The sequence below is a fragment of the Pan paniscus genome, chromosome 7 (genome assembly GCF_029289425.2).
Source record: "Pan paniscus chromosome 7, NHGRI_mPanPan1-v2.0_pri, whole genome shotgun sequence".
NCBI classification, from domain to species: domain Eukaryota; kingdom Metazoa; phylum Chordata; class Mammalia; order Primates; family Hominidae; genus Pan; species Pan paniscus.
The window spans coordinates 16,314,900-16,337,721 of record NC_073256.2 but is presented as its reverse complement, the minus strand read 5'-3'; the positions used below and the strand labels follow the sequence as shown (position 1 = coordinate 16,337,721).

General features: G+C 45.9%; 1 protein-coding gene across 9 annotated transcripts in view; it reads right to left on the bottom strand.

Annotated features, from left to right (window-relative positions):
- The window catches only part of DLGAP2 (DLG associated protein 2), a 1,001,683-nt gene that overhangs the window by 84,463 nt on the left and 894,398 nt on the right, over positions 1 to 22,822 (bottom strand). For all 9 annotated transcript variants that reach the window (XM_034965578.3, XM_034965581.3, XM_034965577.3 and 6 more), the window contains one exon: positions 548 to 695. In XM_034965578.3, coding sequence (XP_034821469.1) covers positions 548 to 695 — 148 coding nt within the window. The remainder of the gene's footprint in view (positions 1 to 547; positions 696 to 22,822) is intronic.

Here is a 22,822-nt window from a genome sequence, read left to right as displayed (position 1 = left end):
CCCCGTGTCTCAGGCACCTGACTTTAACACCACCCCTCCCGCGGTGCCCAGGGACCCTTCTCCTGGCCACTGTGCCTGTCCCGAAATCAGTCCTGCCCTGGGAGTGGGGCCGACTGGCAGGACTCTGTGAGCGACACCAGCCTCTCCTCTTACAGGACTTTCTGAGGCACAATTCAGAGGACAGAGCTGAGAGCCATGCTGCCTGAGCCTTTCCCTGGCCCCCTTTTACTAGAAAAATAGCCTGGGAAGAAGGAAGACAGCCTGTGCTTTATCAACGAGAGGCCAGGATGACCACCCTTTCGGTCATTGCTTCCTCAGAAAAAATCAACGCAAAAATGATACGGAGTTATACAGGTCAAAAATACAATAGTAAGTCCACGAGTCTAATCAGCCAGAGCTAATTCCAGGGGAACCCCCTGCGGTGTAGCCTCGCCCAAGCGCTGCTGACCGGGAGGGCAGCGCCATCGCCACCTATGCGGCCGGGGCCTCCGTGCCAGCCTGGCTGGGGAGACTGGACCCCAGGGAGAAAGGGCGAAGGGACCCTGACCTGGCTCACGCAGCTGGCCTGGCTCAGGGTGCTGACGGCCCTCATGTAGCTCTGGTTCCGGGAGCGGAATTTCGGGGAGTTGTAGTTCGCAGCGGGGTCCAGGCTGTGTCCCACAGGCACGTCGCTTGCAGCTTGCAGGTAGGTCTGGCTACAGGAAAGAAGAAAGGAGAAAAGGCATTGTGTGAGCACCCACCGCAGTCCAGAGATGGGAACAGCCGTCCAACCCACACCAAGAGGCTGAGCACCCACCGCAGGGCAGAGATGGGAACAGCTGTCCAACCAACACCCAGAGGCTGAGCACCCACCGCAGGGCAGAGATGGGAACAGCTGTCCAACCCACACCCAGAGGCTGAGCACCCACTGCAGGGCAGAGATGGGAACAGCTGTCCAACCCACACCCAGAGGCTGAGCACCCACTGCAGGGCAGAGATGGGAACGACCATCCAACCCACTCCCAGAGGCTGGGCACGCACCACAGGGCAGAGATGGGAAAAGCCGTCCAACCCACACCGATAGGCTGAGCACCCACCACAGGGCAGAGATGGGAACAGCCATCCAACCCACACCCAGAGGCTGAGCACCCGCCGCAGGGCAGAGATGGGAACAGCCGTCCAACCCACACCCAGAGGCTGAGCACCCGCCGCAGGGCAGAGATGGGAACAGCCGTCCAACCCACACCCAGAGGCTGAGCACGCACCGCAGGGTAGAGATGGGAACAGCCGTCCAACCCACACCCAGAGGCTGAGCACGCACCGCAGGGTAGAGATGGGAACAGCCGTCCAACCCACACCCAGAGGCTGAGCACCTGCCGCAGGGCAGAGATGGGAACAGCCGTCCAACCCACACCCAGAGGCTGAGCACCCGCCGCAGGGCAGAGGTGGAAACGGCCGTCCAACCCACACCGAGATGCTCAGCACCAACCACAGGGCAGAGATGGGAACAGCCGTCCAACCCACACCCAGAGGCTAGCATCACATTTCCAACTGAATGTCTGTGTCTTTTGATGAGTAACTTTGCCATATGCAAATATTCTGAGATTCATATTTATTAATGTGAATTTCATCAAAAGTAATAGGGGAGGCTATTTACAAAATTGCCTTTGAAACCTGAGATTTTATGGCCAGGTAGTGAAATTAGGGTCATTCCATATTTTTAAAAAAGTGCTGTAAGCACTAGTAACTCACACAGCATAATAGCAAACTCAGCTCCTGAATTTAAGCCAAAAAACGGAGAGTCTCATAAAAATTACTGGCTCTCTGGCAACTTTACATATTTAAAAAATAATAGAAAAAATACAAGGCTCACTTTCAGTTTTAACTTATGCAAAGTTGTCCAGGTTATGCAATAATGGCAAATATAATAGGAGGCTGAATGAAAACCATTTTATAATCACAATGGTCGTTTTCTTCCAAACTCCCTTAAAATAAATCAATGTTCTCTGGTCTTCCTTCTCGCCGTTTTGTGAAATGTTAAAAGCAAGGAAGCACCCTGTGAGTGTTTGGCAGATGAAAGGTCTGGCCTAGCTTAAACTCCTGGCTAACTGGACCACTTTCCAGTTTTATTGACTATCTTTCCACAATGCGGTAAAATTCATTTTATTTTATCAAAAGCTGTAGAAATGTGGACAGAAATGATTAATTATTCTTCTTGCCTGTTTTGGATGATAATAGGAACATTAAATATCAGTGCACAAGCAGGTACATAAAAATGCCTATAGATGTTAGGCGGACGATTCTGACTCCAGAGTTGGGCATTAAAGCACACACTTTCTTTTCAAAGTAAACCCTTGGTGCGGTTTTTCTCTGATTTACTTCAGTCTTTAAAAATGGAATATCAGAGAAAAAAACTGGACTCCATGAATTCTTATTAAGTGAAACTTATTCATTATAGATTTAAAGTCATTCTTTCTGCTAAATATTTTTGCTTTAAAAGAAAATGTATAACATATAGCAGCTCCTACCTACCTTCCCCTCCCTGACTTAGACCAAAAAAAGGAAAGAGAGAGAGAGAGAGAGAGAGAGAGAGAAAGCAAAGGGAGGAAATTAGTTTTGAGCTGATTCTAATTTTACTGGGTATGAAGCACAGTCTTCACATCGATGCCGGCCGACTCCCGCTGCACCTGGGCAGTGGGACGGGCAGCTCTGCTGCAGATGTGGGGACCGGCACCAGCACCAGCAGGGGCCCTGTCCCCTCCCCTCCTCTGTGGATCCCCCAGGTCAACCGCCAGTGAGCAGAAGGCGAACTAACACGGATCCCTGACCTTGGCTGTCACCACCCTGAAAGCATGGGTTCAACAGAGCGGCAAAATGTCAACAGCATCCTGAGACACGGTCACAAGTTTGAGGCTCAGGTTGATGGATGCGTGGACTCATTCTGTAAGAGACCACTGCTGGCTTCCTTTGAATGTGTCCACGTGCTTGTGCGTGTTTAATACAGAGTCATGTGCAGGGGACGAAGCCCCGAGCTACGGAGCCCGAGCAGTGTGGCCTCAGGTGGATGCCAAGAGCCCCGACTGAGGCTCTTAACTTGACTCACCTTTGTCTTTGCAGAAATGTAAACTTCCTGCACTTCTGCTCTCCTTCCGTGCTTCCTTGAGATTGCTGGTTTCATACCCTCCATTTCTACCAATCACCACTTTCTACCAATTACCAATTTTCTTCCAATACAACAGCCGTTCCTTCTGATTAACACCACCATTTTGCATTTTAACATTCTCAAATTTAAGCTGCCTTCTAGACTGAGAAAACATAAAAGAAGGATTCTCGTCCTCTGGATCTGGTGTCCACAGTTTCTAACCAGTGCCTGCTATGTGAACGAAGGGATCACCTCAGAGCCATGGCTCGTCACCCTGGCAGTGGCTGCCGGACGGCCCTCACAGGTGGATCCATGTATTTTGTGAGTCTATGTTTCAAATACATATTCTCTCAATGATTCTCTTTATTTCAAAATGGATTGTGACACATTAATGTTGCCGCTGAAGAAAGCTAATAATTTTTTTTAAAACATAGACTCACAATAGCTAACATTTTCTATGCACGATTACGCCAGAAATGCTAATAAGTGTTTTGCATTGTCCTAACACATTTAATGTTTACATTAGTCCTATATACCAGGCCTCTTCCCAACCTTCTTCCTATGAATGCAGCATCAGATGCACATTGGTGCAAGGTCATCGCGCACTGGGGCCACATCATCGCACACTGGTGTCAGGTCATCACACACTGGTGCCAGGTCATGGCACACTGGGGCCACGTCATCGCACACTGGTGCCAGGTCATCACACACTGGTGTCAGGTCATCATGCACTGGTGCCAGGTCATCACGCACTAGTGTCAGGTCATGACACACTGGTGCCAGGTCATTGCGCGCTGGTGTCAGGTCATCACGCGCTGGTGTCAGGTCATCACGCACTGGTGCCAGGTCATCGCACACTGGTGTCAGGTCATCGCACGCTGGTGCCAGATCATCAAGCACTGGTGTCAGGTCATGACACACTGGTGTCAGGTCATGACACACTGGTGTCAGGTCATCACCCACTGGTGCCAGGTCATTGTGCGCTGGTGTCAGGTCATAACATGCTGGTGTCAGGTCATCATGCACTGGTGTCAGGTCATTGCATGCTGGTGTCAGGTCATCAAGCACTGGTTCCAGGTCATCATGCACAGGTCTTCACACATTGGTGCCAGGTCATTGTGCGCTGGTGTCAGGTCATAACACGCTGGTGTCAGGTCATTACGCACTGGTGCCAGGTCATCATGCACAGGTCTTCACACACTGGTGCCAGGTCATTGTGCGCTGGTGTCAGGTCATAACACGCTGGTGTCAGGTCATCACGCACTGGTGCCAGGTCATCACACACTGGTGCCAGGTCATCACGCACAGGTCATCACACACTGTTGCCAGGTCATCGTGCACTGGTGCCAGGTCATTGTGCACTGGTGTCAGGTCATCACACACTGGTGTCAGGTCATCACGCACTGGTTCCAGGTCATCACGCACAGGTCTTCACACACTGGTGCCAGGTCTTCACACACTGGTGCCAGGTCATCACACACTGGTGCCAGGTCATGCACTCAGGCTTGGGCGGGATAGGGGCAGCACTCCCTTCTGAGTCCAGGTGGCCCGGCTCTGGAATTCATGCTTTAAAATCCCAAGGTCACTGGGATTTTAAGCACTCAAGGTGCTGAGTCATAGGACCACAGAGCCAAAGATCCCATCCTCTGATACCACAGACTTTTTAAGTAGTTAAAAAATAACAAATAAAACCTCAGCCTCATTTGGCTTAAGAGGCTTTTTAAAAAATATTATAATGGCTTAGCATTTTATCATATAGAGTCCCAGAAGGCCAGGTTCCTCACAGTCACAGATCAAAACTCAAGAACTAGGACTAGGGGGAGCCAATCAAGATGGGGGGATGCGCCCTCCGGTGGCCCCACTAGGTGACACAGGGTGAAGTCCCCAGCACGGCTCACTCCACAAAATCCACCTGACTCTTCCCCCTGAAAATCCCCCTCCGACATCCCGGGGCATTTTGAAGTTGACTTTCAGCCCCTTTGGTTATCTCTCTAAGTGGTAATTCCTACGGCATCCCAGGTGTCAGAAACGGAAACATATTTTGCTATATAGACTTAGTAGCTCAGAATTTTTTTTTAAATAGTGAAAAGTTTTCTAGAATAACACAGAAATGTTTTTGTTCTAGTTTTGCCTTTCAGATGTTGCTCCCCTTAGATTGTCATCCACACACAGGTAAGAGGGAAAGCTGTGCAAAGTGAATCCATAACCCCAAGACAGAACTGCAGGATTCCTGGTGTTCAACCTTGTTCTCGCCCTTTGCGAATGGTTCCAGAGCTGCTTGCTGAATCCTGGGCTCAGAACCTCCTCTGTGACTTAGGTCATTATGAGAACCAATGTACATAACAAAGGGTACCCCTGAAAGGGCCTCTGACCCCAGCTGTTTAGATCCATCTAAACATGCTTGAAAATACACAGCGTAAACCATCTCCCTTGTTACCTTGGAAAGCAGTAAGGATTCTATGCAGGTTGTGCTAAGGAGATATTTAAGACAATTTTTTTCCATACTAAATGTGTTCATTTGAAATACAGAGAGCATCTTCTCATTTCTATAAATGGAATCTGACAGGAGAAGCTCCCAAATATAAGAAGTGTTTCTTCCACTGCATTCAATGGAAAATGGAGCACGCTAAACAGTGCTAGTGAAACAGACATTCGTGTGCACACGCGTGCGTGTGCTGTGCGTGCACATGTGTGTAGTATTCCACCTGCAAAATGGAAATTCTTAGAACATCTTTCAGTATACATTTCAAATAATATCACAATTAATGACTGGATTTCAGAAAATGGCTTCTTTCCAGATTATTTCCACATTCAGGGTAAAAAGTGTTCTTGAGCTTTCTGTGCCCTTGCAGGAGATGAAGGCATGCTTGTTCCCTAACAGCACATTTTTGAGGGAAATCCACATTTACAACTCACTGTTGGCACCCAATCTGGGATGCCCCACAGCTGCCCCGACAACCCATCTCTGTGCTCTTGACTGCAGAGGCTCGGAAACGCCATACCCTTGACCGCAGAGGCTCGGAAACGCCATACCCTTGACCGCAGAGGCTCGGAAACGCCATACCCTTGACCGCAGAGGCTCGGAAATGCCATACCCTTGACCGCAGAGGCTCGGAAATGCCATACCCTTGCTTGGCTGCCCTCCTGGTGCTGACGGTGCCTCCGAGGTGTGACCCTGCTCCAGCTGGTGAGTCTATGGAGCACCTGCTCAGTGGCTTCTGAGCAGAGTCCGGCCTTCTCCATACTGATGACTGCTCTTCCTGGAGCCCGTGGCAGGTGGGGCTGCAGTGGCTGACCCACGGCCAGCTGAGAGTGAGAGCCAGCATGCTCAGATGCATGACGCTGGCTTGGGTCCCAATGGGGCTGACCCCAACCCAGTGTGGACAACCTCCTCTGTCTCTCCTCTGCCCTGGTCCCAGTGCAGCTAACACTGACCCAGCCATGACAACCTCCTTTGCCCTGGTCCTCGTGTAGCTGACCCCAACCCAGTGTGGACAACCTCCTCTGGCTCTCCTCTGCCCTGGTCCCAGTGCAGCTGACCCTGACCCAGCCGGACCAACCACCTCTGGCTCTCGTCCACTTGGCTCTACCCGTCCTTTGCTATAACCAGGACTGGGCAGGTTTGCAAGGATGTGCCACCAAAGGCTTCCCAAACAGAACACGAGGAGAAGGCATCTCAATAAGGCACCTCCCACGTAAGTCTGGGTGCTTGGAAGTGCAAGAAAGGCCTTCTGCAAGATGGCAAGCATAGCACTCGTGTAGTCGACAGTGTGTTGGGGACAAAGACTGGAACATAGATTTTTAAATGCAAAATGCTAAAAGGAAATCTAGAGTGTGTGCCAGCTGGGAGGCGGGGAGTGAGCACTGTTTGTCTGGAGAGCAGAGGGTAAAGGGGGAAAGGCATTCTGGGAGAGAAGTTTGGGGAAGCAGAGTGGGAAACTGTGAGGGACACCCCAGAGAGCTTGATGTTTATGCCACAGGCAAAAGAAAAGTACTGCAAGTTCTTAATCAGGGACTTGTGAGCTGGGAGCTCAGGACGGTCCCTGTGCATGGGGCCTGGAGGACGAGGTGCCTGAATGCAGGAAGTGGTGCCCTGGACACAGACCCCGAGAGGCTCCTGCAGACTTGAGCTGGTTTCTCATGAGACACCAAAGGGCTTGGATTTTAGGGACACAGCCCACAGGAATGAGGAATGTGTTAGAGCTGAGATGATTCCAAGGCGCCTAGACTTCTCCCAACAAAGGCACGATCTATGCTAGGAAGAAAAACAGGTTTTGGAGGTTGGACCTGAGTTTGATTTGGACCTGCTGATTCTACGGCACTTCCAAGAAGTCTGTGAAAGAACAGAGCAAGTGTGACGGGCAGGGCTGTGAACCTCTGAGTGCTTCAGATGTAAAAGTGTGGAAGACGTCGGGCTGTGAGTGTCACGCAGCAGAAAGGTGGAGGAGGCCTCTCGGGTGAGGCGGGGCCACGAAGGGAATCCAGGAGGAAAGTGAGAGGGGCGTGGGGTGGGGGAGGCTCCTGGGCACCCGAGGGACAGGAGGAGCCCAGCCCCGGAGCAGATGCTGAGAAATCAATTGGAATGAGATGGGGAAAGACCGTCAGATGCAGCAAGCCGGGGTCATTTTTAAAAAGGACAGTTTCAGTGGATCTGGGTGCAGAAATGAGATCGCAGACGTTAAGGTAAGAAAATGGAAGCATGAGTGGAACTTTTGAACAATTTGTCAGGAACAGCAGAGAGGACAGGCGATTTGAGAAAGGCTGTGAGTTTTCTTGGATGGGGGGATGAAGCAACGTGAACATTTATTTTTAGAAGGTGAAAATAAGACACCATGGGAAAGACACTCAAAGAGGCGGGCCTGGGATCATTTTTCCTGTCTATAGGAAACGCTATGCTGAGGCCAACAGTGTGCTCGGCCGTGAAATGTGCTTTACAGGTCGGAAGTAACATGGTGCGCAGAAGGCAGTTTGTATGCACAGTGGAGCACATGTGTTGATGCCTGAAAGCCCACATTGAGATCCTGGCTCAACCTCTCGCCAACGGTGTCATTTGGACAAATCTCTTAATCTATGCAACGTACAATGAGGACAGTAGTCACAGGACATAACTTATGGAGTTCTGTGAATATTAGGTAAGAATGTTACATGTAATACAAGTATAATACATGGTAAGAACTTACTTAATGTTAACACATACTATGTTTAACTTGTCCTTGCAAGACCTGTATTGTGACTCGAGATTTTAGCATTTGGTAGATGTCTCAGAAAGAACTGGTCTGAACAAAATATTTCAACTGTTTAAATTTTTCTTAAAAGAACAAGGTAAACTCACCAAAAAATTTATTTTTCTTTCTTACATAGAAATGAAACAGAAAAATATATACCCATTAAATTGTATTAATTGAGAGAAAATTGATAGACAGTGAAAGGCACAGGTCTCACTTGTAGGACTCTGTGAGTTTTGACAGATGTTGACTGTGGCCTCCACCCGTATCCTCATGGGCATGTTGTATTGTCATTCTTTTTAACTTAGGCCATTCTAGTGAAATTGAAGTTGTATCCCAATAAAGTTTTCACTTTCACCTCCTGGATGACTAATTCTTATTGGACATTTGTGTATCTTCTTTGGCAAAGTAACATTTTGGCTTTTATGCCCATTTTTGTGGGGTTGTCTTTATGTTCTTGTTTTGTAGGAGTTCTTTACGTATTCTGCATTCAAGCCCTTTGTCAGACAGACATTTCCCTTATTCTATGGCTTGCCTTTCCATTTTCTTAATTGTGTCTTCTAATGAACAGAATTTAAAGATTTTGACGGCTGGAGTCTCTATTCTGTCACACGGATCTATTTTGTCTATTTGAGTAGTTCTTAATCTGGGGCGATTAGGCCCTCAAGGGACATCTGGTGATGTCTGGAGATATTTTGAGTTTGCCACAATTTAGAGGAGGGTGCTACTCGTGTCTACTGGACAGACGCCAGAGATGCCATGAAAAGATCCTACAGTGCACAGAGGGCCCCCAACAAGAGAGAATCGTCTGGCCCCAAATATCAAGAATGCTGAAGGTGCACGGAGATCCCCCCAACGAGAGACAATTGTCTGGCCCCAAATATCAAGAGTGCTGAGGCTGAGAGACCCTTTTCTATTCTTATATGAATATCACACTGTCCCGATTAGATTTAACGCAAGTCTTGAAATCAGATAGCGTGAGTCCTCCAACTGTGTTCTTTTTTATCAAGACTGTCTTGGCACTTCTAGGTTCTTCACATTTTCACACATTTTAGAATCTTCTTGTCAGTTTCTCTAAAAACTGAGGTTGCTTTGAATGACATTGATTCTACTGAGGTTGCACTGAATCCATACCTCAGTCTGGGGAGATTTCACATCTTCACATTACTGAGACTTCCAATGCATCACAGTCTAGCTCTCGATTTATTTAGATGGTCTATCTTAGAGCACCACAATTCTACAATGCTGTTGAGATGTTTAAAACTAATTGCATTTTCCAATTATTCATTATGGGTCTACAGAAATGCAATTGATTTCTACCTATTTCATTCATGTCCTAGCCTTGATGAATGGCATGATCTGTTCCAGGATTTGATTTGTAGTTTCCTTAGGTTTTCTATGTAAACAATCATGTGATATAAGAATAAACCTGGAACATAAACATGGAAGGAGCTCCTTCCTTTTAAATTTCATGCTTTTTCTCTTCTTGTTTGCCTTCTGTGTCTGGCGAGGACCTCCATTAGAATGTTAAGTAGAGGAGCTGAGAGTCGGCATCCTTGTGTTTGATCTCATCTTACGTAGGGAGTTAAATGTTGCACCCTTAATGTTGACATTTTTTCCCCAGGGTTAGAACTGTAGCCTTTTACTTACTTATTCCACTTACTTTAGTACACGTATTATTATGACTGGGTTGAAGCCTACCATTTTACTGTTGTTTTCCATATGTCCTATTCATATACTTGTTCCTCTGATTTCTTTTTGCTTTCTTTTGGGTTAATCAAATATTTTTAACATTGAGCTTTAGCTCGTATTGGCTGTATGGCATAGCGTTAATATTTGAGTGGTTGCTCTAGAGGTGCACTGTCCATTATGGTAGATAATGGGATCTAATTAAACTTAAGAGCTTCTGCACAGCAAAAGAAACTATCGACAGAGTAAACAGAAAACGTACAAAATGGGAGAAAATATTTCCAAACTATGCATCCAACAAAGGTCTAATATCCACCATCTATAAGGAACTTAAACAAATTTGCAAGCAAAAAACAATGTGGGCAAAGAACATGAATAGACACTTTTCAAACGAAGACATACATGTGGCCAACAAGCACATGAAAAAATGCTCAACATCATGAATCATTAAAGAAATGCAAATCAAACCCCCAATAAGATAGTATCTCACACCCATCAGAATGGCTATTACTAAAAAGTGGACAAACAACAGATGCTGTGAGGCTGTGAAGAAAAGGGAATGCTCATACACTGCTGGTGGGAGCATAAATTAGTTCAACCATTGGGGAAAGCAGAGTGGCAAATCCTCAAAGAACTAAAAACAGAACTACCATCTGACCCAGCAATCCCATTATTGTGTATACACACAAAGGAAGAGAACTCATTCTACCATTAAAACACATGCACATTCATTGCAGCACTATTCACTATAGCAAAAACATGGAATCAACCTAAATGCCCATCAATGGTAGACAGATAAAGAAAATGTGGTGCATGTACCCCATGGAATACTATGCAGCCATAAAAAAGAATGAGATCATGTCCTTTGCAGCAACATGGATGGAGCTGGAGGCCATTATCCTTAGCAAACTAACACAGGGACAGAAAACCAAATACTACATGTTCTCCCTTATAAGTGGGAGCTAAGTGATGAGAACACATGGACACAGAGAGGAGAATAACACATACTGGGGCCTCCTGGAGGTTAGAAGGAGGGAGAGGATCAGAAAAAAATACCTATTAGGTGCAATGCTTATTACCTGGATGACGAAATAATCTGTACACCAAACCCACATGACGTGAGTTTACCTAAATCACAAATCTGTGCATGTACCCCTGAAACTAAATGAAAGATAAAAAAGTAGCCACATGTGGATACATGTATTTAAGTTAAAAATAGATTCCTTAGCTTCTGTTTATTTGAAAAGTCTTTATTTTGCTCTCATTTTTTAAAAGATATTTTTGCTGGGTATAGTATTCTGAATCAATAGATGTTTTTGATCACTTTAAAGATATGATTCCATTGTCTTCTGGCTCCCATTGCTTCTGACAATAAGGCAGTCATAATTTTCTAATTATTCCTCTGGTTTCTGTTTGACCCCTTTCTTGGTTGCTTTACAGATTTGTCTCTCTCTGGTTTTCCACAGTTTAACTATTTTGTGGCTAGGTATGATTTTTTTCTATTTATCTTCTTAGAGTTCACTGAGCATTTTGGGTCTGTGGATTCTTTCAAACCAAATTTGTAAAATATTTGGCCATTTTTTCTTCAAAAACTTCTGCCAAATTCTCTCAGTTTTCTCCCTGGTTCTCTAATTATATGTGCGTCCCTTCACTTCTTCTTACTACACATATTACTGAGGCTCTATTCTTTTTTTAATATCTTACCTCTACTTTTTCATATTTGAGAATATCTACTGTTTCATTTTCAAATTACTAAGCTTTTTTCCTGCTCTCTCAATTCGCTCTTAAACACATCCCATAAATTTTTCATTTCAGATATTGTGGTTTTCTGTTCTTGAAAATTCAATTTGTCTCTTTCTCATGGCTTTCATTTCTCCATCTAGTCAGGCATTAAGACCTTCTTCTCCTTTAAGATCTTTAACCTTGTAACAGACATTTTTATATCATTCATAAGACCTTACAATGGCTGCTTTAAAGATCTTTGTGGTGAGTTCTAACATTTTTATATCATTCATAAGACCTTACAATGGCTGTTTAAAGATCTTTCCGGTGAGTTCTAACATTTTTATATCATTCATAAGACCTTACAATGGCTGTTTAAAGATCTTTCCGGTGAATTCTAACATTTTTATATCATTCATAAGACCTTACAATGGCTGCTTTAAAGATCTTTCCGGTGAGTTCTAACATTTTTATATCATTCATAAGACCTTACAATGGCTGCTTTAAAGATCTTTCTGATGAGTTCTAACATCGGGGTCTTCTCAGGCTTTGTTTTGAGCACATCAGTTTTTTCCTTGCAGGTGGGTTTCATGTTGCTACAACTTCAGCCTCTTTTTGGCATAAAGGACACGACTGGCAGAGACCCTGGCACCTGCTCCCTCCTCCAATGTGTGCTAGTTTTGGTTGTGGCCGATCCTCCTTAGCTTTGGGTGTTTGGCTCGTGCGTTGCTGGGGTGGGCCTGGGGAGGCTGCAGATGGTTTACCTGGCCTGTGCACTTGGTGGGGTTCAGCCTCCAGACTGATCTTCACCATCTGTGGTCAGCAGCTGGAAACTAAACTTTTTCAGGGGTCCCCAAGTGTTAATAGACTTTGGGGTCTCCCTCCATGGCTCCATCCCTTCTGTTCTGACCCCCACCTCTTCTGGCAACCCCAAATTCCATCCTGTAACAGACACATCCAAGGAGACCGCAGCTGTCTGCTTCAGTTCCTACCGCCCTCCCGCGGCAGGTAGCGAGGGTGCTCAGAGGGAACTCACAGGACCATGGGCAGCCCCGAGCGAGTGCGGCGCCTTTCCTTTCAAATGTGAATAGTCTCTACTTCCTGCCCAACTCTGCTTTCAAACAGGAGGGCATGCGTGTGTGTGTGCGCGTGTGCATGTGTGTGCACGTGCAATGCATGTGTGTGTGGGCTCCACAGTTCATGGCTGTCATCTGTATGAGTGTTTCTTCAATATAAGCTATTATCCCAGAACCAGAACTCCCCATTGTTACATTTTAAAAAATCGTGTTGCCAGGGTGAGCAACTGTCCTTGGCTCGGCCAACCTGCTTATCAGTTCTGCTGCTGTAGTTGTTGGTTTGGGGAGCCCAGCACTGCAGAGGCAGAGGCTGCGCCACAGGGGGCTCCGCCTGGGAGGTCTCCTTTCCCAGAGTCCCCGGAGCTCGTGTGGGCACAAGGTCCTCCGGTAAGTCATGTTTTCTGCACACCTGGAGGTGATGCTGGCAACACAAAGTGGGGTCCAAGCCGTCGATGGCAGCTGTGGCAGAGGCCACCTCCAGTCCGCCGGGTGTCTGTGGTCATATTCCAACCTCGGCACCCCTTGTCCTGCCTGTGGTACCAGCAGCGCTGACAGTGAGGTCTCTGCCAATGGGGCTGGTAATTCCGTGTTCACTGAGGCAGTTCTGAGGTGAGATTGACCCTCAGGCTGCAGAGGCCCCACGGCTGTTCTCTTGCCTGACTGCAAATGCTCAGGAGACCCCAGGTCTGTGCCATCCGTTTTTTTTCTGCCTGTGAAGAGTTGATTTCTCCATCTGCTGAAGGTGCTGGTGGGGTTTGTGAAGGATCCCATGAGAAGTATGTGATGATCCACCATGTCCCCTGGGCTACGAGGACTCAGTCACCGCTGAAGCCAGGGCATACACTTGCAGTGAACCAGCCTCCCCCACCTGGCTCTTCCAAAGGCCTCCTGAGGCCCATTTTCGCTGAAAACCCCGCCGAGTCTGAGACCTGTCAGGTCACGCATTGCAAAGCCTGGCCTTACTGTTCATATTTGTACCGGGAATAGTTGATAGAGCTAGAATGGAAGGTAGCAGTTTAGTCCTTTGGCATTCAACATTTTTGAGGCTTATTTTTAAAAAATTCAATTTGCTAATCTTTCTCTAAGATTTTTCCAAAAAGAATACAGAGGAGGCCAGTGTGACTGAACTGAACATGCAGGGTGGACATGAATTCAGAACGGAGACCTACATCTGTCCGAAGCAGTACAGAACAGGTTCTCGAAAAACAGCGTTTACTGCTGCTGTTAAACTACTCTCCCAAAATATGTTAATTTAGAAAATCAGTTACTCATCTATCAAATACTTTCTGGGCATCATTTATGAAGGCATCGCCCTTGTCCTCATGGAGCTGGGTGCGCAGTGCAGAAATTTCAGTTGAAGTCAATTTTCTAAAGGATATATTTACACAGGCCCGATGTCTTTCTAAAAATCTTATTTTCCTCAAATTGCTTTATATTTCAACTGTGAAATGTGTTTCTAAGAAAAGATAGCAATATTGTGCTAAGGAGTATAAATTAGATTCCCTTTGAGAAAGGACAGTGACTTAAACGTCAGAACAGATGTGATGAGCATTATGGAAATCCTCCAATCATTTGTCCTCCAGGATATGGGTGTCAGTATATCCATACTGATGAACATACACATTTTAAGATAGATGAAAAATCTGCTCTTGCTATAAAACTGTGTCTCCGTAAATCTTTAGAGATTAAAGAATATAAATCAGATTTTAAAAAATGATGGATAATTTTTATATAAACATATGTATATGAAAACAATACAATAATATAATGTTACATATGCAACTAATTTATGTTATTTAATATTATATGTAGTACAGCCACTTTGAAAAACAGGCTGGGAGTTCCTCAAAAGGTCAAACATTGAGTTATCAAGGACCCAGCATCTCCACTCCTTGGTATATGCCCAGGAGAAATGAAAATGTGTGTTCACATAAAACTCATACAGGAGGCCAGGTGCTGTGGCTCACACCTGTAATCCTAGCACTTTGGGAGGCTACGGTAGGTGGATCTCTCGAGCTTAGGAGTTTGAGACTAGCCTGGGCAACATGATGAAATCTCATCTCTACCAAAAATACAAAAACTTAGCTGGGTGTGGTGGTGTACATCTGTGGTCCCAGCTACCTGGGGTCACTGAGGAGGGAGGATTCCTTGAGCTCAGGGGGCAGAGGTTGTAGTGAGCCGAGATTGTGCCACTGCACTCCAGCCTGGGCAACAGAGTGAGACCTCATCTCAGAAAACAAACAGAATAATGGTCATAGCAGAATTATTCATAATAGCCCCCAAAAGGAAACAACCTAAGTATACATCCATGATGGATGGGTAAATAAACTGTGGTCTATCCATACAATGGAATATGCTTCCATCATAAAAAGAATTGCAGTTCTGACACATGCTGCAATGTGGATCAACATTGAAAACGTTATGCTAGAAGCCAGACACAAAGATACAGTATTGTGGGGTTCCATGGTCACGACAGGGAGAATGCAGGTTCGTGGTTGCCAGGGGTTGGAGGAGTTAGGGGAAGTGGGGGTTGACGGTACAGGGTTTCTTTTTGGTGTGAAGTTTATGTTCTAAAATGGATTGCACTGATGTTCGCGCAACTCCATAAATAAACTAAGAACCACTGAATTGTACTTCAAGTCGATGAATTGTATGGTTCTTAAATCATAACTCAATAAAGGAGGAAAATAAGATACGAAGAGCACTCTATTTGGCTTTACGTCATCTGAAAGTTGAAATGAACTGTACGTTCAGAATGTAGACTTGAAGCAAATTTTCAAAAAAAAACCACTGGTACCTTCAGTTCATCTTTTCTCTCGGACCTCAAGGAAGGACAGTGAGGGAGCTCTGGGGCAGCAGAGTTAATGATAATTCATTTTCCACAAATACTTTCATTCTTCGCCTCTGATTTGGTGCTGGTTATGATTCTCTGCGGAAGGTATTATAATTAACCTTGCTTTAACAAGAAGAGAAAGTCTTCAATCAGAGGTGACAGGTTCTACAGCACGAGCTTGAGCTGAGATTTGAGCCTGAAGACCTTCTGATTCCAAATTTGGCATGTGTTGCTTTTGTGGCATATTTCAAACATTTGCCATGGATTATTACAACTATATGATAAACTAATAATTCAGACAAACACGGAAATGAGTCAACAGTTTACTTCCACAGTGGGGAGCTGCTGGCTTCGGTTCTCACCCCATCATGGACGCTGTGGGCTCGGACAGTTAGCAAAGGCTGCATTCTCTGTTTTCTTCCTTATAACAGGGAAGGTAACATCAGCGGGATCACAGATTTGCTGGAGGGGACAATCGTGGAAAGGGGCAGGGTATAAAAGTCTTTGATTGCTAATTGAAAAGATTTCATCCTAAAGAGGCACTTAAGCCCACAAGAATGTAGCACGTTTCTAAAGCTCATGCACAAATGACAGGCCGTGCTCACTAGAGCCCTGGATTCACGCATTCACCAGAGACTCTTGTGATCATCTGCTTCCTTCAAGTCACGAACAGAAGACGTCAGGGGAATATGGAGACCACTTTGCTTCTCAAGCATCTCAGAGGCACGCACTCTGAGAGCCCTGCTGTATCACTTGTGTGGCGACGGAAGTGCGAATCAAGTAGGTAACCATCTTCGGCTCAAATTGGTCCACTCCCCTGAGTAGTAGGGAGCTGTGTCCAGAACACAGGAGTGGAGGTCAGGAGGTCCGGATCTGGGGCTTGCATTCGGTTCTGTGCATCCTCACCGTATGAACCTGGGTAAGTCACGGATGTTGCTCACCCACTGTTTCCTCTTTCGGCAGTGGAAGCAATGATGGTGCCTGGCCTGCATCCTCAGGGGCTGATGAGGTCAGGTGAGCCGATGGCACTGAGGTTGGCTGCAGGGTGGTGTGCCCCGCCTGGCTTCTGGTGCTGCTGCTTCTAACAACAAAGCGACTGCACTATCTTTATCCTGTTACACCACAAGTACTCCACACACGACACAAAACATCAGACCTTTTCTGCAGCAGCTCCTGGTAGATGCTAAGCTCAGCGATTCTAACGGCTGGCCTATCACAGAGAAGCTATGATTCTGCCTGTGGTATCTTCATTATTATTTACATCTAAGCCATTTATGTTTGAGTTTTTTTTTAACAAGTACATTGCTTTTTTCTTTATAAATATTTTTGACTGTTGTCACTTTACATTTAAAGGCTGGTGTCGGAGAAACAAGAAGACATTCATTGGACGGTTTTGCAAATCCCAATCTGGATCACAGTCTCCTGCGTGCTTGCATGTAATGTAGATTCCTGGATCATGGTCTTCCACATGCTAGTATGTAATATAGATTCCTGGATCATGGTCTCCTGAGTGCTTGCATGTAATATAGATTCCAGGATCATGGACTCCTGAGTGCTTGCATGTAATATAGATTCCTGGATCACGGTCTCCTGTGTGCTTGCATGTAATGTTGATTCCTGGATCGCATCCCCGGAGATGGAATTTAGAAGGGTGAGGTCAGCCCCAAATCCAAATTTTAAATAAACATTCTAGGTGATTCCATTCCTGGTGGTCTATGGGCCAGACCACACTTTGAGAAACATGGATCTATTTGGGTGGAGGGATAGGGTGCCCCACTGAGGTACTGTTTAGAGAATCTGAATTTTGTCCATTTCATTTGCAAATCATAATGAACACCCTAGTGAAACATCTCTCCCTGGTGTTAGGAGATAAAATTCGTATTTACATTTTCAGCAAACTCCAGTGCATTTATAGCAAGGTCCCTTCTCCCGCAGTTACCTAGCAATGTTTCCAGGAAAATGATTTCTGAATCCATGTCGATAACGGCCATATGAGAACAGTGTCTGCAGTGTCCACAAAATGAAGAAGAGTCATTCATCTTTGTGCCTGTTCACTTAAGTGTCTTTAAGAACGTGTTCTGTCCCAGCTGTGTCTTGGGCATCAGAATGGAAATGTGTGGCCGCAGCTGGCCTGACTTGAGGAGAGGTGCCGACGCGGTGGCTGGGTATGTGGGGAGGTGGGGGTAGGAGCTGCAGGACTCAGAAAACACCTCACGCAGAGGCAACTTGATTTTAGTAATTTGCATGGAATCTCACCAAATATTAAGTGGTCAAATATTGAACGGTGGTCTCCTGCCAGCAGGACGCGTGGGGAGGATGACGCGGTCAGGTTTAGAAGCCTGCAGATCCCTCCTCGGCCCCAGTCCCTTAGATAAATAATCCCTGAGACAGAAATACTGACTGTTCCAACTACTATGAGCTGGATGCTGAGCCCATCACAGTGTGGAGGAGATGTCATGGCCTTGCCGGCACAACCCAACAGAATGAAGACCCAGCCTCCACTCTAACCAGGCTCTACAGAACTGAGACCCAGCCTCCACTCTAACGAGCCTCTGCAGAACTGAGACCCAGCTTCCACCCTAACCAAGCTCTGCAGAACTGAGACCCAGACTCCACTCTAACCAGCCTCTACGGAACTGAGACCCATCCTCCACTCTAACCAGCCTCTACAAAACTGAGACCCAGCCTCCACTCTAACCAGCCTCTGTAGAACTGAGACCCAGACTCCACTCTAACCAGCCTCTACAGAACTGAGACCCAGCCTCCACTCTAACCAGCCTCTATGGAACTGAGATCCATCCTCCACTCTAACCAGCCTCTACAGAACTGAGACCCAGCCTCCACTCTAACCAGCCTCTGTAGAACTGAGACCCAGCCTCCACTCTAACCAGCCTCTGTAGAACTGAGACCCAGCCTCCACTCTAACCAGCTCTGCAGAACTGAGAACCAGCCTCCACTCTAACCAGCCTCTGTAAAACTGAGACCCAGCCTCCACTCTAACTAGCTCTACAGAACTGAGACCCAGCCTCCACTCTAACCAGCCTCTGTAAAACTGAGACCCAGCCTCCACTCTAACCAGCCTGTGGAGAACTGAGACCCAGCCTCCACTCTAACCAGCCTCTGCAGAACTGAGACCCAGCTTCCACCCTAACCAAGCTCTGCAGAACTGAGACCCAGCCTCCGCTCTAACCAGCCTCTGCAGAACTGAGACCCAGCCTCCACTCTATCCAGCCTCTGCAGAACTGAGAGCCAGCCTTCCACCCTTACAGACTCCCCCATTCTGTTGAATTCTCCCTCGTGGCACTCGACACCTTTAGGATGCTACACACTTCACTTTTTATTACTGATCACCTGTCATGTTTACTGCTTATTATCTGTCCTCCTCTGTGACAGCATGGGAAGCATGAGAGCTGTCGCTGCCTGCCATGCCCACGACATCGTGGAGCATCTGGAGCAGTGCCTGACACATGGAGGAGCTCAAGAGACACTTGTGGGATGAATAAATGAATGAATGAATAAACTGCTGTCACTCCTGGGAAGGAGGGGCTTCCTTGCTGCCTTGGTGGTCTCTGAGCTGGTAGAGGGTCAGCCTGGAGTAGCTGGTGCCATCTCATCATTGCCTGGGACGGTCTGAATGAAGCCAGTGCAGGTGGGCAGGCCTGAGGCCTGATGCTGGGGTGGCCTGGCCAGGCCTCCGTGGATTCGGGCCTCCAGCCCTGGCTAGCTCTGGGCAACATGGCTGCATGAATCAGTATATTCCCTGCGTGGAATAGGCCTTTCACTGTTAAAGCTGGAGATTCTTAATAATGCCCAACTTTGAAGCAGCCAGGCTGTAAAGCATGTCTGCATTTTTAAAGAAAGACCCCATTTCAGTGACATCGATTCATCAGAGCACACCATTAATTAGAAACAGCAACACTGTCTTACACTTTCTACTAGAATGTCATTAATTAGAAATAACAACATTATCTTACACTTTCTACTAGAAACACTTTTACTCCTCTTGCCGTATTAGGCCATTCAACAAACATTAATATCGAATATGTGTTGTGAATGATGCTGGGCATTAAGAACATATCCATTCACTCACTCTCTCATTCACATATTTGACAAGTGTGGGCCGAGTGCTTCAATGCAGCCTGCATGGCCCAAGTCTGGGATGCAGCAGGCAGCATGACTGACAGCTCGTGAGGGATAGAGGCCCCCACAAGCAAGAAGGTAGCACGGGCTGATCACACACACACACACACACACACACACACACACCCTGTTAAATTAAGGTTTTAGGATCAAAAGTGACTACATAGCTACCTCAGATTGCCTGGTGAAAAAAATGTCTCACTGAACAGGTGCTATTTAAGCTGATATCTCAATGACTAATTATGCAAGGATTGAGAGGAACCATTTAGGGAGAGGAAACAGCAACTCCAAAGACCCTAAGCTACGAGAGAGCTCTGAGCATTTGAGGAAATTAAAGACCAGAGTGGTGAACGAGCAGACCAGGCTTGGTCTCATAATGGAGACATTTGTGGGCCGAGGCGGAGAGGCTCCATTTTACTTTCAATGTGACAAACATCTGTCACGGAGTTTTCAGGGACACGGTCTGATCTGTCTGTAAAAAGCCTGTAAAACTGCTCTCTGGGCAGGGCATCTCTGAAAGAAAGGCAGCAGCCCCAGTCAGGGCTTATAGATAAAACTCCCATCTCCCTGGGACAGAGCACCTGGGGGAAGGGGCGGCTGTGGGTGCAGCTTCAGCAGACGTAAACGTTCCTGCCTCTCGGCTCTGAAGAGAGCAGCAGCTCTCCCAGCACAGCGCTCGAGCTCTGCTAAGGGACAGAGTGCCTCCTCAAGTGGGCCCCGACCCTCTTGTCTCCTGATGGGGAGACATCTCCCAGCAGGGATCAACAGACACATCACACAGGAGAGCTCCGGCTGGCATCTGGCAGGAGTCCCTCTGGGACGAAGCTTCCAGAGGAAGGAACAGGCAGCAATCTTTGCTGTTCGGCACCCTCCACTGGTGATACCCAGGCAAACAGGGTCTGGAGTGGACCTCTAGCAAACTCCAGCAGACCTGAGAAGAGGGGCCTGATGGTTAGAAAGAAAACTATCAAACAGAAAGTAATAGCATCAACATCAATAAAAAGGACGTCTACACCAAAACCGTATCCGAAACTCACCAGCATCAAAGAACAAAGATAGATAAATCCATGAAGATGAGGAAAAACCAGCACAACAAGGTTGAAAATTCCAAAAACCAGAAAGCCTCTTCTCCTCCAAACGATCACAACTCCTCACCAGCAAGGGAACAGAACCGGACGGAGAATGAGTTTGGCAAATTACAGAAGTAGGTTTCAGAAAGTGGGTAATAAAATCCTCCGAGCTAAAGGAGTATGTTCTAACCCAACACAAGGAAGCTAAGAACCTTGAAAAAAGGTTAGAGGAATTGCTAACTAGAATAACCAGTTTAGAGAAGAACATAAATTACCTGATGGAGCTGAAAAATGCAGCATGAGAACTTCGTGAAGCATACACAAGTATCAATAGCTGAATCAATCAAATGAAGAAAGGATATCAGAAATTGAAGCATCACCTTATTAAAATAAAGTGTGAAGACAAGATTGGAGAAAAAAGAACAAAAAGGAACAAACAAAGCCTCCAAGAAATATGGGACAATGTGAAAAGACCAATCCTACATTTGATTGATGTACCTGAAAGTGACGGGGAGAATGGAACCAAGCTGGAAAACACTCTTCAGGATATAATCCAGGAGAACTTCTCCAACCTAGCAAGAAAGGCCAACAATCAAATTCAGGAAATACAGAGAACACCACAAAGTTACTCCTTGAGAAGAGCAACCCCAAGACACATAATCGTCGGATTCACCAAGGTTGAAATGAAGGAAAAAATGATAAGGGCAGCCAGAGAGAAAGGTCAGGTTACCCACAAAGGGAAGCCCATTAGACTAACAGTGGATATCTCTGCAGACACGCTAAAAGCTAGAAGAGGGTGGGTGCCAATATTCAACATTCTTAAAAAAAAGAATTTTCAACCCAGATTTTCATATCCAGCCAAACTAAGCTTCATAAGTGAAGGAGAAATAAAATCCTTTACACACAAGCAAATGCTGAGAGATATTATCACCACCAGGCCTGCCTTACAAGAGCTCCTGAAGGAACCACTAAACATGGAAAGCAAAAACCGGTACCAGCCACTGCAAAAACATACCAAATTGTAAAGACCACCGACACTATGAAGAAATTGCATCAATTAATGGGCAAAATAGCCAGCTAGTATCATAATGACAGGATCAAATTCATATATAACAATATTACTGTTAAATGTAAACAGGCTAAATGCCCCAGTTAAAAGACACAAACTGGCAAATTGGATACAGTCAAGGCCCATTAGTGTGCTGTATTCAGGAGACCCATCTCACATGCAAAGACACACATAGACTCAAAATAAAGGGATGGAGGAATATTTACCAAGCAAATGGAAAGCAAAAAAAGCAGGAGTTGCAATCCTAGTCTCTGATAAAACAAATTTTAAGTCAACAATGATCTAAAAAGACAAAGAAGAGCATCACATAATCGTAAAGGGATCAACGCAACAAGAAGAGCTAACTATCCTAAATATATATGCACCCAATACAGGAGCACCCAATACAAGAGCACCCAGATTCATAAATCAAGTTCTTAGAGACCTACAAAGAGACTTAGACTCCCACACAATAATAATGGGAGACTTTCACACCTCACTGTCAATATTAGATCAACGAGACAGAAAATTAACAAGGATATTCAGGACTTCAATTCAGCTCTGGACCAAGCGGACCTAATTGACATCTACATAACTCTCCACCCCAAATCAACAGAATATACATTCTTCTCAGCACCACATCACACTTATTCCAAAATTGACCACATAATTGGGAGTAAAACACTCCTCAGCAAATGCAAAAGGATGGAAACCATAACAGTCTCTCCGACCACAGTGCAATCAAATTAGAACTCAGGATTACGAATCTCACTCAAAACTGCACAACTACATGGAAACTGAACAACTTGCTCCTGAATGACTACTGAGTAAATAACGAAATTAAGGGAAAAATAAATAAGTTCTTTGGAACCAATAAGAACAAAGACACAACATACCA